Genomic DNA, 16906 nt, shown 5'->3' on the forward strand with positions numbered 1-16906 from the left:
ATTAGAGTTACCAGCCTCAGAAATTGAAGCCCAAATAAATGCTTCACACAGTTCAAGTCACAGACACATCTCAAAATCGTGAATCGGGCCTTCATAGTCGAATTGCTGCAAAGAAACCACTACTAAAGAACACCAATGAGAAGAGACTTGTCTGGGCCAAGAAATACGAGAAATTGACATTAGACCAGTGGAAATTTGTTGTTTGGTCTGGAGTCCAAATTGGCGATTTTTGGTTCAACCGCCGTGTCTTTGTGAGTCGCGGTGTGGGTGAACAAATTATCTCCGCCTGTGTATTTCAAGGCACACTTAACCAGCATGGCTACCACAGCATTCTGCAGTGATACGCCATCCCATCTGGTTTGGGCTTAGTGGGACTATCGTTTGTTTTTCAACAGGACAATGACCCAAGGGCTATTTTACCAAGAAGGAGAGTGATGGAGTGCTACATCAGATGACCTGGCCTCCACAATCCCCCGACCTCAACCAAATTGAGATTGTTTGGGATGAGTCGGACCGCAGACTGAAGGAAAAGCAGCCAACAAGTGCTCTGCATATGTGGGAACGCCTTCAAGACTGTTGGGAAAGCATTCCAGGTGAAGCTGGTTGATAGAATGCCAAGAGCGTGCAAAGCTGTCATCAAGGCAAAGGGTGGCTATTGGAGAATCTCATATATAAAATATATTTTGATTTGTTTAACACTTTTTTGGTTACTACATGATTCCATATGTCTTATTTCATAGCTTTGATGTCTTTTCTATTATTCTACAATGTAGAAAATAGTACAAATAAAGAAAACCCTTGAATGAGTAGGTGTTTCCAAACTCTAGACCGGTAGTGTATATTCTTTTCAGTATATGTGTCCAGCATGTCTATATAGTTTCATATCCTCTCCAAAAGTGTAGTAGTTTGTCCACACATACAGATTCTAATGCATTTATATATTCTACATTTTGGGTAGATTCACACAACCCAACAGTGTGTTTACCAGGACTATACACAGGATACATAGAGACGTGCCTGGGAGAAACAGGAAAGAGACAGGGTATAAACAGGAAATAGATAAGAGAAACACAAATTGGAGGACATCGTTAATTGACTTACAATACACTACAATAGTACTAATTGGTGGTATAATAAAAAAGGGTACGGAGCCATATTTCAAGCATAAATTTACTGTATCAGCATAAGTGCGTCACTTCAGCAAACTTCCTATTTCGGCAGCAGCAGCATTAAAAACACAACATTAACTCAGTGGTTACATGTCAACTGATTAAAAATAGGCCATATAGATTTGTATTGTAATTATGCCATGTGATCAGCTCTTAGATAATTACCTGTGATGTGTTCATTATTGGAAGATTCATTAGCTGTGGGAAACAGTGAGACATAATAGAAAGGCAGACAGCAAATTATGATGGAAGTCAAACGTCACACCATACATCACAAGCAAGACCTTGGCACCTTGCTGGTGTTAAAAACATTGAAAAAAATGTATACATTTATTAACTGATTTTCAATTATTAAAAAATAAAAAGGTGAAACAAAGACAAAAAGGAGCCTCTAATGCTATGTTACATTATATTGCATGTTTTGACTATACCACCCCTTAGTTGTTACATAGGCAAAGGGGAACCAACCACAAGTGATTGGTCAGGAAATGTTACATCAAGATGAAAAAGACATACCTTTAAGGTGGAACTCTGTGGTGAGGATACCGCCACTTGGCTCTGCTTCAGAAGGGAGGCTTCTGGCAGTGCACGGGCCCTTAAAAAAGATTAGAAGATAGTGTTTAATGACCTCTTTGCTGACCAGAGCTGTATACAACCAACTCCTGATAAATGTGTGTTGTGAATGCACTAAACTGAAATATGCAGATAAGTAAAAAAGTATGCATTTTAATAGGACAGTGAGTAGAAGGCATTGCACTTAAACAGTTTTTAGGTGCAATGACAGAGTTTGCATTTATGGGTCATTCTATAAATTAAGGGGCCAACGTCAGCGTCAACATTTCAAAATGGTTGGATATTCACTTAAATATGATTTTCTTGCAGCTTCACATGTGTAGTTACAGGAATAAGAGTCTAGATAAGCACAATGATGCCATAACTCCACCTAGCAACAACAAAATATTCAAAAAGGTCACATGAAACATGGACACCACATGTTTCTTTGCCTATTAGCCAGGCCCGTTTGTGCTTTAGTCAACTTCTCTATCATTTACAGCCATGCTAAACATTGCTTTAGAATGAAAATTATCAACAGCATTTATGTTTTAGTTAATATAACAATGTAATACAATTGGTTCTGTCAGCAAAATCATTGACAATAACCAATAATGAAATCATTAAAATCTGTAAACTCTTCAATATTGTGTTTGGACATGTTTTAACTATTCTTGTGGGGACCAGAAGACCCCACAAGAATTGTAAACTAACAAACATTTGACCAACTGGGGACATTGTTAGTACCCATGAGGTCAAATGCTATTTATCGGGGGTTTGGGGTTAAGGTTAGAATTAGTGTTAGGGTTAGAGTTACATTAAGGGTTGGGTTAGTTTTAGGGTTCGTGTTAGGCTTTTGGGTTAGGGTAAGTGTACTGGTTAGGGTTAGGTTTAGCGGTTAGGGAAAATAGGATTTTGAATGGGACTGAATTGTGTGTCCCCACAAGGTTAGCTGTACAAGCCTGACTGTGTGTGTGTAGTGTGAGTGAGTCTGTATCTGAAAACTAACCATCAAATTCTTGCTTCCTCTGTCTTTTTCCAATACTCCTTGCCTCTCCTTGAAAGTGCATTGGGGCCCGAGGGGAGGAACCTTTAGTTCACAATGTACTTTGAGAGGGAGGTGAGGAATGGAGGGAACAAGGGAAGAATCTCAATTGCATTTCCTTGATTCCTCACATACTCTCTCCTCGCCTCCTTCTCAAAACCCATTAGATAAGAAGTTGAGGGGAGGGGCCTCTGACCTTCTCATCCAATGGATTTTGAGAAGGACACGAGGAGCGAGGATGCAATGAATCATGCAATTGAGATTCTCAAGGACAGAGGATGCCAGAAGTTGACAGCTGTTCATATTTTTAGACAGTGTCAGACTGACTGAGAGACTGAGCTACCCCTAGCCCCTCAACATCTACTCTGTACAACTGTCTGGAAGAGGTTAAGTCCTGGCTGCAGAACAACTCCAATTCATCAGCAGCAAGACAGAGGCAATGATTGTAGGCACACCCAGCAGATCACCAACTCATCTGCCCTGCTATCAATGGCCACATCATTCCCCTCTCCTCAGTCATCACCAACCTTGGCGTTAAATTCGACCCTGCACTCTCCTTCAATGTCCACGTTACTCACTTCTGTAAAACAATCTTCACCTGAAGTACATCTCCCGCCTAAGACCCTCTCTCAGCGCTTCTGATGCAGAAAAGTTTATCCATGCATTCGTCTTCCCCAGAATTGATTATGGGAATGCAGTACTTGGGGGGGAACTACCTGCAAACTCAATTAATACATTACAGCTCATTCAAAAAACAGTGCTGCAAGGATTCTGACAAACCAAAAAGTCTGCCAACATCACCCCTATCCTTGTTGACCTCCATTGGAAACCTGTCCCTCAAATAATTGTCTAAATAGCATTGGACCTGCGTCCCGGTCAGATCTACTCTCCTATGAACCTCCATGCACCCTTTTTTAAATATATATATTTTTAGTTCACCTTTATTTAACCAGGTAAGCTAGTTGAGAACAAGTTGTCATTTACATCTGCGACCTGGCCAAGATAAAGCAAAGCAGTGCGACACAAACAACACAGAGTTACACATGGAATAAACAAGCGTACAGTCAATAACACAATAGTTGAGGGTGAAGCCACGCCAAACGGCTTCATGCACCCAGGACCCATCTCCAAACTATGGGTGGTCTTTTCTCCCCATGCACCATGGCTTTGGAACTCCCTTCCTGACAATCTCAGGGCTCAGACTATTTGTTTTAATGCACTTTTAGTTTATTCATGTACAGTATCATGAAAGGCGCTTTACAAATGTAATACATTATTATTAATACTGCACAGATTCTCGACACTTGTGGAGATCTGAGAGGGCTTGATGGGTGGTGACATGGTCAGCTCTCCATCTAACTCTGATAGGCTTGGCGGAATTTTTGCGGTATTGCTTACACCTGTCCGATCCTCTCAGTGTTTAGGGGTAGGGGCTCAGGGTTGTTTCTGGACAGGACCCCACAACCCTTTGGGTGTGTGGTGGATCAACAGTACAACACTTGTGGCATTGTTTGGATGTTTCATTCCATTGCTATACAGATTTGCACCGGTGTAAGCTGGACACACCTATGTCACTATTGTGTGTGTATTTCAGGAAATGACTTCCTGAAGTCCTAAGCAGCTGATTGGTCCGCCCCATTGATGATTGGAGCTCTGCCACGCCCTCTCGTCAGAAGATACAGCTGTTTTCAACTACCCACTCCTTCTGCAGCTTTAAAAGCCAGTGTTCCGTTATTAGGAGGAGAGAGCTTATTGGTATGTCCTGTGTTTTGTTGTTGGGCTTTCTGAATTTTTGTGAAGTATTTTGTAACCGGTCCTGCTGATGTTTGTGTATGCAGTAGGACTGTGTTTTTGATTTGTGAAATTGTTCACTTTAACTTTAAGTTTGTATTATTCTGTTTCATTTGTTCCTGGAGGGGAAGGGCAAGGCACATTGGGAGTGCTTAGACAAGAGGCCTGCGGGCACACATACTCGTAGTATGTACTATGTCTATGCACACTAGGTAAGACCTGGGTGGACCATCCCCTGTTTTTGGTTAGTGCACCCGTTGTTGCTAGTTAGGTAAGTTGTGGGTGGGTAAGTAAGGTAGGAGAGGGGGCTCTTTAACTAACTTTTTTTTTGCTTCCGTCCAGCCCATTTTCCCCAAATGACTGTGTGAAGGAAATAAATTCCCTGTAAACGGTAATATATTCTGCCTCGTCATCCTTACCCGCATCTGCAGTCACCTACCGCTTTCACTCCACGGGGAGTTGAGTGTAGCAGGGTGTTGCGTTCCCTCAAAGAGGCGTGTGTAACTTTTATATGCAGAAAATTGAAAAATAAGACATCTTACCTCAAGAATCTTGACCTAATTTTGCCTATGATATAGACCGCCTAACATAGACACCAATGTTCTGTCAATCCTCGAGATCCACATTAATTCTCTCACTTCGGCTGTTGTTCAAAACATGTGCAGTATCACACAAGCTCTTTATCACTTGACTGTCATTCATAAAATCCTTTCCTGAATCAACTGGTATTGTGCAATAATGTCCCCACACAACTAAACAGCTAGACAACTACTATGCGTGATTATTGAAGAACCCCCTTAATGACAGTATAGATTTTTTTTTATTTATTAGTCATGTTAAAGTTACTCGTTCTGTTAAAAGCATGACATTTTGAAATTGCGTAATTATTTGGAATGTGTGCCCATGAAAACTGAGTCCAACAGCAATATCCAGGAATTTTACAGTATCAAGTTCAATGTGTAATTTAATTCTTAAATGATTAGTATATGATATAACAACAAACAGTATCATAAATGCAAGGAAAGAAAGTTCATGTTTTGTCAAATGATATTTGCCAAATCTGTGAAGACGCCAAGCAGGAGAAAGGTTTTGATTCAACTCATGAATTAAATTTAATGTATCCATGTTCCCCCTTTATATCTTAATGCATTCAAATGAATTTGTTTAGCTAATTATTATTGACTTTAACAGCTCTAAACAGTTGTCCACAACAAGAAATGCTTACTGGTACCCTAGTTTATAGAAAGACCCTTACCCAGTATCGACTTCCTGGCGACTACGCTTATTTATCACAAATGTCCCATGTCACATATGTAGGATGGTAAAATGTCATACTTACTGGCTGACATGATAGTTTTTCTCCGTCACAAACCCCAACCTCGCAGTGAAGCCAAACAGTGGACACCTTCTCCTGGCGCTGGAAGCGGAATGAGTTGAACTTGAACATGGAGCGGCTGTCTTTGGCGTTCTCGAAAATGGTCACAGTTTTGTCATACGAGCAGCTGTGAATGAGAGACCTCAATTGATTGAATGTTTGATCAAATGTTTGGAAAATATAGGAACAACTATCAACTGTACGAAAGTTCAATGCAATTCAGTATGAACTTGTTTATTCCACAAAGTTGGGTTTTGATCGGCAAGCAGTGCGAATTAGGTTGGTTACCACTGAAATACCTGTTGATGATGAGATTCCACCTCTTCTTGTCTATTGAGTAAGGAGTGGGTGTCGCCCAGCAGTTGCTTATCACCACTTTGAATCTGGGGGAGCAAAGAATGTTGGACAATTATATTCAAGAAAGGGGGATCCGGGGGCACCTCCCCCTGTTTTGTGTTTTGAATTATCATCCCCTTATTTCTATCCAGAGAAGTGATCTCTTTAAGGGTGAATGGATGTTGCATGATACAAATACAGTGCTTTCAGACGTTATTCACACTCCTTGACTTTTTCCACATTTTGTTGTGTTACAGACTGAATTTAAAATGGATTACATCATTGGCCTACACACAATACCCCATAATGTCAACGTGGAATTATGTTTAGAACTTTTTACAAATCAATTAAAATGTGAAAAGCGAAGATGAAGGAAACCGCTCAGAGATATCACCATGAGGCCAATTGTCACGTTGTATAAAGGAATGGAGGCAGGCGCAGGAATACCTAATAGGGGGTTTTAATACTCCACCCAAAAATACAACATGCCGTGAAAGCCACGGGGACAAAGCCCAAAACAAACACGTATACAAAACACGTATGTAACCCAAACAAAAGAGCGAGGTTAAACCGCAAATACACGGGACAAATACACAGGACGAGACCTGGAATAACATGTACACAACACATGCAGCTTGGAAGCCGCTACAACAGCACAGGACCAACGGGCGTGGTTAAAATAACCGACAAAACAATGGTGAACAGAGGGCACATATACAACTACTAATCAGGGGGAATGGGAAGCAGGTGTGCATAATGAAACAAGTTCAGCGATGCCTAGAGGCCGGTGACGTAGACCTCCGGAGCTGGTTTACGGAATGAGCAGCAGTAGCGGGGGAATCCTTGACACCAGTGGTGACTTTAATACAGTTACAGAGTTTACTGAGTGTGATAGGATAAAACAACTACATTGTAGTTACTCCACAATACTAACATAATTGACGGAGTATAAAGGAGGAATTCTGTACAGAATAAAAATATTCATTAACAAGCATCCTGTTTGCAACAAGCCACTAAAGTAATACTGCAAAACATTTTTGTCCTGAATACAAAGTGTTGTTTGTGGAAAAATACAATACTATAAGGGCACAGGGCGAGACCCAGATGCAGACACAGGAGGCAGATGGTTTGAGTCTCTGATATTTATTAGTATCCAAGGGGCAGGCAAGATAATGGTCGTGGACAGGCAAAATATCATAACAAGGTCAGAGTCCAGGAGGTACATAGTGACAGGAAGGCGCTAGGGCAGGCATTATGGTCAGGCAGGTGGGTTCAGAGTCAAGGCAGGCTTGGGTCAATACCAGGAGGACTAGCAAAAAACAGAGAAAAGGAAAAAGCAGGAGCACGGAGTAACACACTGGTTGACTTGACAAAACAAGACCAACTGGCACAGACAGAATACACAAGTATAAAAACCCAGGGGACAATGGGGAAGATGGGTGACACCTGGAGGGGGTAGAGAGAAGCACAAGGATAGGTGAAACAGATCAGGGTGTGACAGCAGTGGAACGATGGACTCTAGAGATGGGGAAAGGGCCAATGAAACAGGGGGAAAGTTTGCGGGATTCCACCCGAAGGGGCAGGTCCCGTGTGGATAGCCATACCCCCTGCCCAATGCGATAGCGAGGGGCTGGAGTCCGGCAGCGGACCGCTTGTCGACGATACCTGGAGTTGGTCTTGAGAAGCGCCACCCAGGCTCTTCTCCAGGTACGCCGACAGCGGTGGATGAACATCTGGGCCAAGGGTATGTTGACTTCTTGCTCTTATTCTGGGAAGAGCGAAAGCTGATACCCCATGGAGCACTCAAAAGGTGAAAGTCCCGTGGTCGAACAGGGAAGAGTGTTCCGGGTATACTCCACCCAGACCATTTGTCGGCTCCAGGTAGTGGGGTTGGTTGAGATGAGGCATCTTGATGTTGTTTCCAGGTCTTGGTTTGCTCGCTCCGACTGGCCATTGGATTGGGAATGGAATCCGGAGGACAGGCTGGCCGACAACCCAATAAGGGTGCAGGGTTCCATAACTGAGATGAGAACTGAGGACCCCGGTTGGAGACCATGTCTACTGGGAGTCCGTGGAACCTGATGACGTGCTGCACCATGAGCTGGGCCGTCTCTTTGGCAGAGAGTGGTTCGGGGAGAGGGATGAAATGGGCGGCATTGGAAAACAGATCCACTACCATCAGATGGGTCTTATTCTGAGCACAAACGGTGCACGCAGCGACGAAGGCTAAAGCGTCAGGAACCATTGTGAGCCACCAGAGATGTTGTCGGAGAGAGGACAGGGTTCGACGGGAACCCAGATGACAGGTAAGCCTGGAGGAATGAGCCCATTCCAGGACTGAACTGGGGATGAACAACCGGTTAGCCGGGCCCCCTCCAGGGGCAGGCTGGGAATGTTGTGCCTTGCAGTCCAGGGTCTCAATACCCCAGCACACAGCAGCTGCAAGCACATGAGGTAGGGAGGATGGTCTCTGAGCCAGAGGATGTGGCAGCGGGACTGTACCGGTGAGAGAGGGTGTCAGGTTTAATATTCTTGGACCCTGGACGATAGGAAATGGTGAAGCTGAACCTGGTGAATAACAGAGCCCACCGGGCCTGCCTGGAGTTAAGGCACTTGGCTGTGCGGAGATATTAGAAACTCTTGTGGTTGGTCCAAACCAAAAACGGATGTTCTGCTCCCTCCAGCCAGTGTCTCCACTCCTCCAGTGCCATCTTGATCGCCAGGAGTTCTCGGTTACCCACGTCGTAGTTTCTTTCTGCAGAGTTGAGACGATGGGACATGAAGGCACAGGGATGGTCCTGGACGGATCTCTGGGATAGGATAGCCCCCACTCCAACATCAGAAGCATCGACCTCAACCACAAACTGACAGGACAGGCCCGGATGGATGAGGATGGGGCTGTAGTGAACCGATGCTTCAGGTCCACAAAGGCTCTGTCAACCGCTGGGGACCATGTGAACATTACCTTTGAAGAGGTGAGTGCCCGATAGGGGGCCACAAGGGTGCTGTAGCCTCGAATGAATCTCTGGTAGGAATTGGCAAACCCCAGGAAACGTTGTAGCTGCACCCTGGACGTAGGTTGGGGCCATTCCACTACTGCTTTCACCTTTTCCGGGTCCATCTGGACATTTCCTTCTGCGATGACATATCCCAGAAAGAAGAGGGTAAAACGGTGGAACTCGCACATCTCTGCATTCACAAATAACTGGTTCTCCAGGAGGCGCTGAAGGTCTTGTCGAACATGGAGGATGTGTTCTTGGGCAGAACTAGAAAAAAATACGATGTTGTTGAGGTAGACGAACACGAAATGATTTAACGTGTCCCAGAGCACATTGTTTACCAGGGCCTGGAAGACCGCGGGGCATTGGTGAGTCCAAACGGCATGACCAGGTACTCAATGTCCACTGGCAGTATTGAAGGCTGCTTTCCACTCATCGCCTTTGTGTATCCGAACCAGGTGGTAGGCATTCTGAAGGTCCAGCTTGGAGAAGATGGTAGCCCACAGAGAGGTTTGAAAGCCGAGGAGAGGAGTGGTAGGGGGTAACGATTATTGATCATTATGTCATTAAGGCCCCGGTAGTTGTCCTTCTTTTCCACAAAGAAAAACCCTGCGCCGGCAGGGGATGCAGAAGGACGGATGCCTCCAGCAGCCAGAGAGTCCTCAATATACTCCTCCATGGCCTGGGTTTCCAGGCCGGATAGGGAATATAGCCGACCACGAGGCGGTGTGGTGCCTGGGAGAAGGTCAATGGCAGAATCGTAGGGACGATGCAGGGGAAGAGAAGTAGTTTGTACCTTTCCGAAGACCTCCAGGAGGTCATGGTGCTCTGCGGGGACAGAAGAGAAATCCGTGGCTTGACTTAAGCCCTGAGGAGGCCGTCTCGGGGAAGGCTGCGCTGCTTTGAGGCAATGGCAGAACGGACTCCAACCCAGGATTGAACTTGTGGTCCAGTCAATAACAGGGTTGTGTTTTTGGAGCCAAGAAAATTCCAACACAGCAGGAACATGGGGGGACTCAATGAGGAGAAGCTGTGTAGACTCACTGTGATTTCATGAAACCCGCATATTAACACCCGTCCAGTGCACTAGCGTCCATGGGAACAGAGAGGAGTTGAGTGGGGATACCTAATTCAGAAACTATAAACCATAAAACTCTCATCCGCCCCAGAGTTAATGAGCACCCGGAGAGACATAGACTGGTCTCCCCACAGCAGTATCACAAAAAAGGGAGTGTGTTTGATAGGAATTAGAGGATTCCCAGTCTGGCTCACCAGAGTACTTGTACCTACTAAAGAAATAGGTCTCTTAACCGGGCAGGTGGCTATATAATTCCCCGCAGCCCCACGGTACAGACAACTGTTGGAACTTAGCCTATGTGAAGGTTCCCTAGGCAATAATCAAGCTCTGCCCAGTTGCATAGGTTCCAGTGTATCTGACTCACCCGTTGCCGATGATTCTCGAGGGAATTCAGGTGGCTTCAGGTCTTCTCGGAAATACAGCCTTTGTGGACTTCCGGATTCCTTCGGATATGTACGAGCAGCAGCGGATGAACAAGTGTGTCCAAGACCAGCACTGATTGTAGGCAAGTTACTGGGTGGTTGGGAGGTCTCAGAGGCGGCAGGCTGCCTATGAGCTAACTCACTGATTTGCTCCGTAATAGCCTTGAACCCTTGGTCGTGGGGTTCTGTCAGGGAACGAAAACCTTCCAAAAGCTCCAGCAGTAGCTCCTCATGCCTCGCAATGGTGGCTACCTGCAGGGAGACAGCGTGGCGGAGCTGGTCCAAGTCTGCTGGGTCTGTCATGGCCAGTTCGTACTATAAGGGCACAGGGCGAGACACAGATGCAGACATGGGAGGCAGATGGTTCGAGTCTCTGATATTTATTAGTATCCAAGGGGCAGGCAATATAATGTTCATGGACAGGCAAAATATCATAACAAGGTCCTAGTCCAGGAGGTAAATAGTGACAGGCAGGCTCTAGGTCAGGGCAGGCAGTATGGTCAGGCAGGCAGTTTCAGAGTCAAGGTGGGCTAGGGTCAAAACCGGGAGTACTAGCAAAAAACAGAGAAAAGGAAAAAAGCAGGAGCACGGAGTAACACGAAGGTTGACTTGACAAAACAAGACGAACTGGCACAGACAGACAGAAAACACAGGTATAAATACCCAGGGGATAACGGGGAAGATAGGTGGAGACAAGCACAAGGACAGGTGAAACAGATCAGGGTGTGACACAATACAACACATTACCTCACTCCATATTTTCAAGCATAGTGGTGGCTGCATCATGTTATGGGTATGCTTGTAATTGATACAAACTGGGGAGTTTTTCAGGATAAAAAAGAAACAGAATGGATCTAAGCACGGGCAAAATCATAGAGGAAAACCTGATTCAGTCTGCTTTCCACCAGACACTGGAAGAAGAATTCACCTTTCAGCAGGACAATAACCTAAATCACAAGGCCAAATATACAGTATACTGGAGTTGCTTACCAAGACAACATTGAATGTTCCTGAGTGGCCTGGTTACAGTTTTGACTTAAATCGACTTGAAAATCTATGGCAGGACTTGAAAATGTCTGTCTAACAATTTTCAAAACAAGCAATTTGACAAAGCTTGGAGAATTTTTTAAATAATAATTTGCAATTATTGTACAATCCAGGTGTGCAAAGCTCTTAGAGACTTACCCATAAAGACTCACAGCTGTAATCACTGCCAAAGATAGCATGTATTGACTCAGTGGTGTGAATCCCTATGTAAATCAGATACTATATTTCTGTATTTAATTTTCAATAAATTTTCCAACCTTTCTAAAAACATATTTTAATGTTGTCATTATGGGGAATTGTGTGTAAGTGTGTGTAAATGGGTGAGAGAAAATTTATAAATTTAATCAATTTTGCATTCTGGCTGTAACACAACAAAATGTGGAATCAGTTAAGGGGTGTGAAAACTTTCTAAAGGCACTGTTTGTCTCCAACACCTACAGTTGAAGTCAGACGTTTACATACACTTACGTTGGAGTCATTAAAACTCGTTTTATAACCACTCCACAAATGTCTTGTTAACAAACTATAGTTTTGGCAGGTCGGTTAGGACATCTACTTTATGCATGACACGAGTCATTTTTCCAAAAATTGTTTACAGACAGATTATTTAACTCATAATTCACCGTATCACAATTCCAGTGGGTCAGAAGTTTACATACACTAAGTTGACGGTGCCTTTAAACGGCTTGGAAAATTCCAGAAAATGACGTCATTGCTTTAGAAGTTTCTGATATGCTAATTTACATAATTTGAGTCAATTGGAGGTGTACCTGTGGATGTATTTCAAGGCCTACCTTGAAACTCAGTGCCTCCTTGCTTGACATCATGGGAAAATCAAAAGAAATCAGTCAATACCTACTTTTTGTAGAACTCCACAAGTCTGATTCATCCTTGGGAGCAATTTCCAAATGCCTGAAGGTACCACGTTCATCTGTACAAACAATAGCACTCAAGTATTAACACCATGGGACCACACATCTGTCATACCGCTCAGGAAGGAGACGAGCTCTGTCACCTAGAGATGAAAGTACTTCGGTGGGAAAAGTGCAAATCAATCCCAGAACAACAGCAAAGGACCTTGTGAAGATGCTGGTGGAAACAGGTACAAAAGTAACTATATCCACAGTAAAATTAGTCCTATATCGACATAACCTGAAAGGCCGCAATGCAAGGAAGAAGCCACTGCTCCATACTTTTTGGAAAAATGTCCTCTGGTCTGATGAAACAAAAATAGAACTGTTTGGCCATTATGACCATCGTTATGTTTGGAGGAAATAAGGGGAGGCTTGCAAGCCGAAGAACACCATCCCAACCGTGAAGCACGGGGGTGGCAGTATCATGTTGTGGGGGTGCTTTGCTGCAGGAGGGACTGGTGCACTTCACAAAATAGATGGCAACATCTCAAGACATCAGTCAGGAAGTTAAAGCTTGGTTGCAAATGGGTCTTCCAAATGGACAATGACCCCAAGCATACTTCCAAAGTTGTGGCAAAATGGCTTAAGGACAACAAAGTCAAGGTATTGGAGTGGCCATCACAAAGCCCTGACCTCAATCCAATAGAAAATTTGTTGGCAGAACTGAAAAAGCGTGTGCGAGCAAGGAGGCCTACAAACCTGACTCAGTTACACCAGTTCTGTCAGGAGGAATGGGCCAAAATTCACCCAACTTATTGTGGGAAGCTTGTGGAAGGCTCCCCGATACGTTTCACCCAAGTTAAACAATTTAAAGGCAATGCTACCAAATACTAATTGAGTGTATGTAAACGTCTGACCCACTGGGAATGTGATAAAGGAAATAATAATCTGAAATAAATCATTCTCTCTACTATTATTCTGACATTTCACATTCTTAAAATAAAGTGGTGATCCTAACTGACCTAAAACAGGGAATTTGGTACTAGGATTAAATGTCAGGAATTGTGAAAAACTGAGTTTAAATGTATTTGGCTAAGGTGTATGTAAACCTCCGACTTCAACTGTATCCCCCCCCCCCCCCACTTTCACATATTGTCGTATTTGGTCACGTGTTTTTGCTTTATGCAGGGCGAGGAATATCTATACTGAACAAATATATAAACGCAACATGCATAGTGTTGGTCCCGTGAGCTGAAATAAAAGATCCCAGAATTTTTCCATATGCAAAAAAAGCTTATTTCTCTCCAATTTTGTGCACACATTTGATTACATCCCTGTTAGTGAGCATTTCTCTTTTTCCAAGATAATCCATCCACCTGACAGGTGTGGCATATCAAGAAGCTGATGAAACAGCATGATCATTACAGAGGTGCACCTTGTGCTGGGGACAATAAAAGGCCACTCTAAAATGTACTGTTTTGTGCACTAGAGCTGTTGCCAGAGAATTTCATGTTAATTTCTATACCATAAGTCGCCTCCAACATTGTTGTAGAGAATTTGGCAGTAACTCCAACCGGCCTCACAACTGCGCACCACATGTAACCACTCCAGCTCAGGACCTCTGTATCTGGCTTCTTTACCTGTGGGATCATCTGAGACCAGCCACCCCAGACAGGTAATGGAACTGAGGAGTATTTCTCTCTGTAATAAAGCCCTTCTTTGCGGAAAAACTCAATCTGATTGGCTGGGCCTGGCTCCCGCATTGGGTGGGCCTATTCCTTCCCAGGCCCCCCATGGCTGCCCAGTCATTTGAAATCCATAGATTAGGGCCTAATGAATTTATTTAAATTGACTCATTTCCTTATATGAACTGTAAATTGTTGCATAATGCTTTCATATTTTTGTTCAGTATAAATAAACATTTGCTAAATATATATACAGTCGGAAGTTTACATGCAACTCAGCAAAATACATTTAAAGTCAGTTTTTCCACAATTCCTGACATTTAATCCAAGTAAAAATGAGTTAGGATCACTTTATTTTCAGGTTATGTCGATATAGGACTCGTTTTACTGGGAATATAGATACTTCTGTACCTGTTTCCTCCAGCATCTTCACAAGGTCCTTTGCTGTTTTCGCACCAAACTTTGTTCATCTCTAGGAGACAGAACGTGTCTCCTTCCTGAGCGGTATGACGGCTGCGTGGTCCCATGGTGTTAATACTTGAGTGCTATTGTTTATACAGATGAACGTGGTACATTCAGGCATTTGGAAATTTCTCACAAGGATGAACCAGACTTGTGGAGGTAAACAATTTTTTTTCTGAGGTCTTGGCTGATTTCTTCTGATTTTCCCATAATGTCAAGCAAAGAGGCACTGAGTTTCAAGGTAGGCCTTGAAATACATCCAAAGGTACACCTCCAAATGACTCAAATTGTGTCAATTAGCATATCAGAAGCTTCTAAAGCCATGACATCATTTTCTGGAATATTCCAAGCTGTTTAAAGGCACAGTCAACTTAGTGTATGTAAACTTCTGACCCACTGGAATTGTGATACAGTGAATTAATTCTAAGTGAAATAATCTGTCTTTAAACATTTTTTTTTAAATTACCTGTGTCATGCACAAAGTAGATGTCCTAACCGACTTGCCAAAACTATAGTTTGTTAACAAGAAATTTGTGGAGTGGTTGAAAAGCGAGTTTTAATGACTCCAACCTAAGTTTATGTAAACTTCCGACTTCAACTGTATATACTGTATATTTTGAGTACCTGTTGCTGAGTCCTTTGGCTTCCATCCCAATGAACACTTCAGAGCCAATCTCTGATGTGTCAATCACATAGGGGGCGTCTTTGGCATACAGGAACTTGGAATTCTAAAGACATGAACACAGGTCAGTCAGTTATATTTATATTCACATTAAGTTGACTTTTACGACTTGAGTGATCCTTACAAGTAATGGACAAATTATTATCTCCGTAATATTACAAAACTAATGTTAGCATTACGTTTTACACTCAGCAGCTAAGAACCTGTTTCGCGGGGCCAGACTAAGCCTATTCCTGGACTAAAAAGCATGCTTTATGGATAATCTCCATTTAATGTCCAAGACTAGGCTTAATCTGTGTCCGGGAAGTTGATGAGAACCTAAACCTGAGGTACTCACCGTGAACACGTTCATAGACAACTGTGAACTAAAAGTGCCTAAACTCCCGTTGTTGACAAAAACTGTAGCCACTCTGGAAGAAGCAAAGGGTTTAGTAAAAACGCTGAAAGTCATTGGGTTAGAATGCAAATGCTTTCCAGAAGGTACCGGCGGTGACCTAAATGCCAGGATTGGTGCTTACCTTTGGCTGAAGACGGCGTTGTTGACCAAGTAGGCGGCCCGGTACGTGCAGCTGAACGTGTAGTTGACCGGCTGGTTTCTGACTGTTAGTGAAGTGTCATTGGACACAATGGAGTTGTAGAAGACATACTTGGGGTCTTTACCACCAATATACTGGGAAAGAATAGCAGACACGCCAAAGAATGAGGATGGGTTGTTGATTCTTTAGGCCTATCGCTTTTGCATTTAGCTGGAATACCTTGCTCAGACCTGCAACTCTTCATGTCTCAGGCAAGCTTACCCCCTCCATTAAAAGTACTTTCTCACCTCGGCGTGAGTGCCACAGTACGAGTTGTTTTTGGGCGTCAGGTCAGGGATGGTGAAGCGAAAGTACCCTGGGCTGTTAACACCGCTGTAACACAGCCCCCCTAGGGATAGCTGGCCGATCTCCCAGCCGTAGGGACACTCCGGGACGTTAGCAATGATGGCATTGGGGAAACACGACACCATCACATAGTCTGATAAACAACAAGCACAGAGAAAAGACGATCTTAGAGGATGCTGATAGAACCTGTTCCATAGTGTCATAGGGATAGCGATTCCACTCTCTTTAAGGGAAAAATACTCACCTGCTTTCTGGGGGGCACAAGTCCACGCTACCGGCAGTAGAAGTAGTAGAGCGCTTACAGCAGCCATTGTCAAAGGCTGAAAATAAATATCAGAGATAAATTGTAACACATTGATATGATAAAGTCAATTAAAAATGTTAATCGTATGATCTCCCCATATATAATGAGGTTTATTTGAGCTTGTACACATGCATGCACAGCTAAAAGCTGAATTTCAGTGTTCAAACAGAAAGGAAAGAAAAATAAGAAGAGGGACTGCAGATGAAGCATCGTTGGTCTCTGAG

The 16906-nt window shown here is 43.6% G+C and overlaps 1 protein-coding gene across 1 annotated transcript; it reads right to left on the minus strand.

Moving 5' to 3' along the window:
• Nucleotides 1-943: 943 nt before the first annotated feature.
• Nucleotides 944-16692, minus strand: LOC139367532 (tectorin beta). The gene is made up of 10 exons (XM_071105777.1): nt 16623-16692; nt 16321-16511; nt 16016-16167; nt 15835-15907; nt 15440-15543; nt 6232-6315; nt 5897-6059; nt 1686-1764; nt 1335-1367; nt 944-1017 (listed from the first exon to the last, which is right to left on the minus strand). Exons 1-10 carry the CDS (start codon nt 16687-16689, stop codon nt 944-946), a joined length of 1020 nt encoding a protein of 339 aa, XP_070961878.1. The 5' UTR covers nt 16690-16692.
• Nucleotides 16693-16906: the final 214 nt, after the last annotated feature.

Source organism: Oncorhynchus clarkii, chromosome 16, assembly GCF_045791955.1.
Source record: "Oncorhynchus clarkii lewisi isolate Uvic-CL-2024 chromosome 16, UVic_Ocla_1.0, whole genome shotgun sequence".
In the NCBI taxonomy this organism is placed as follows: Eukaryota; Metazoa; Chordata; class Actinopteri; order Salmoniformes; family Salmonidae; genus Oncorhynchus; species Oncorhynchus clarkii.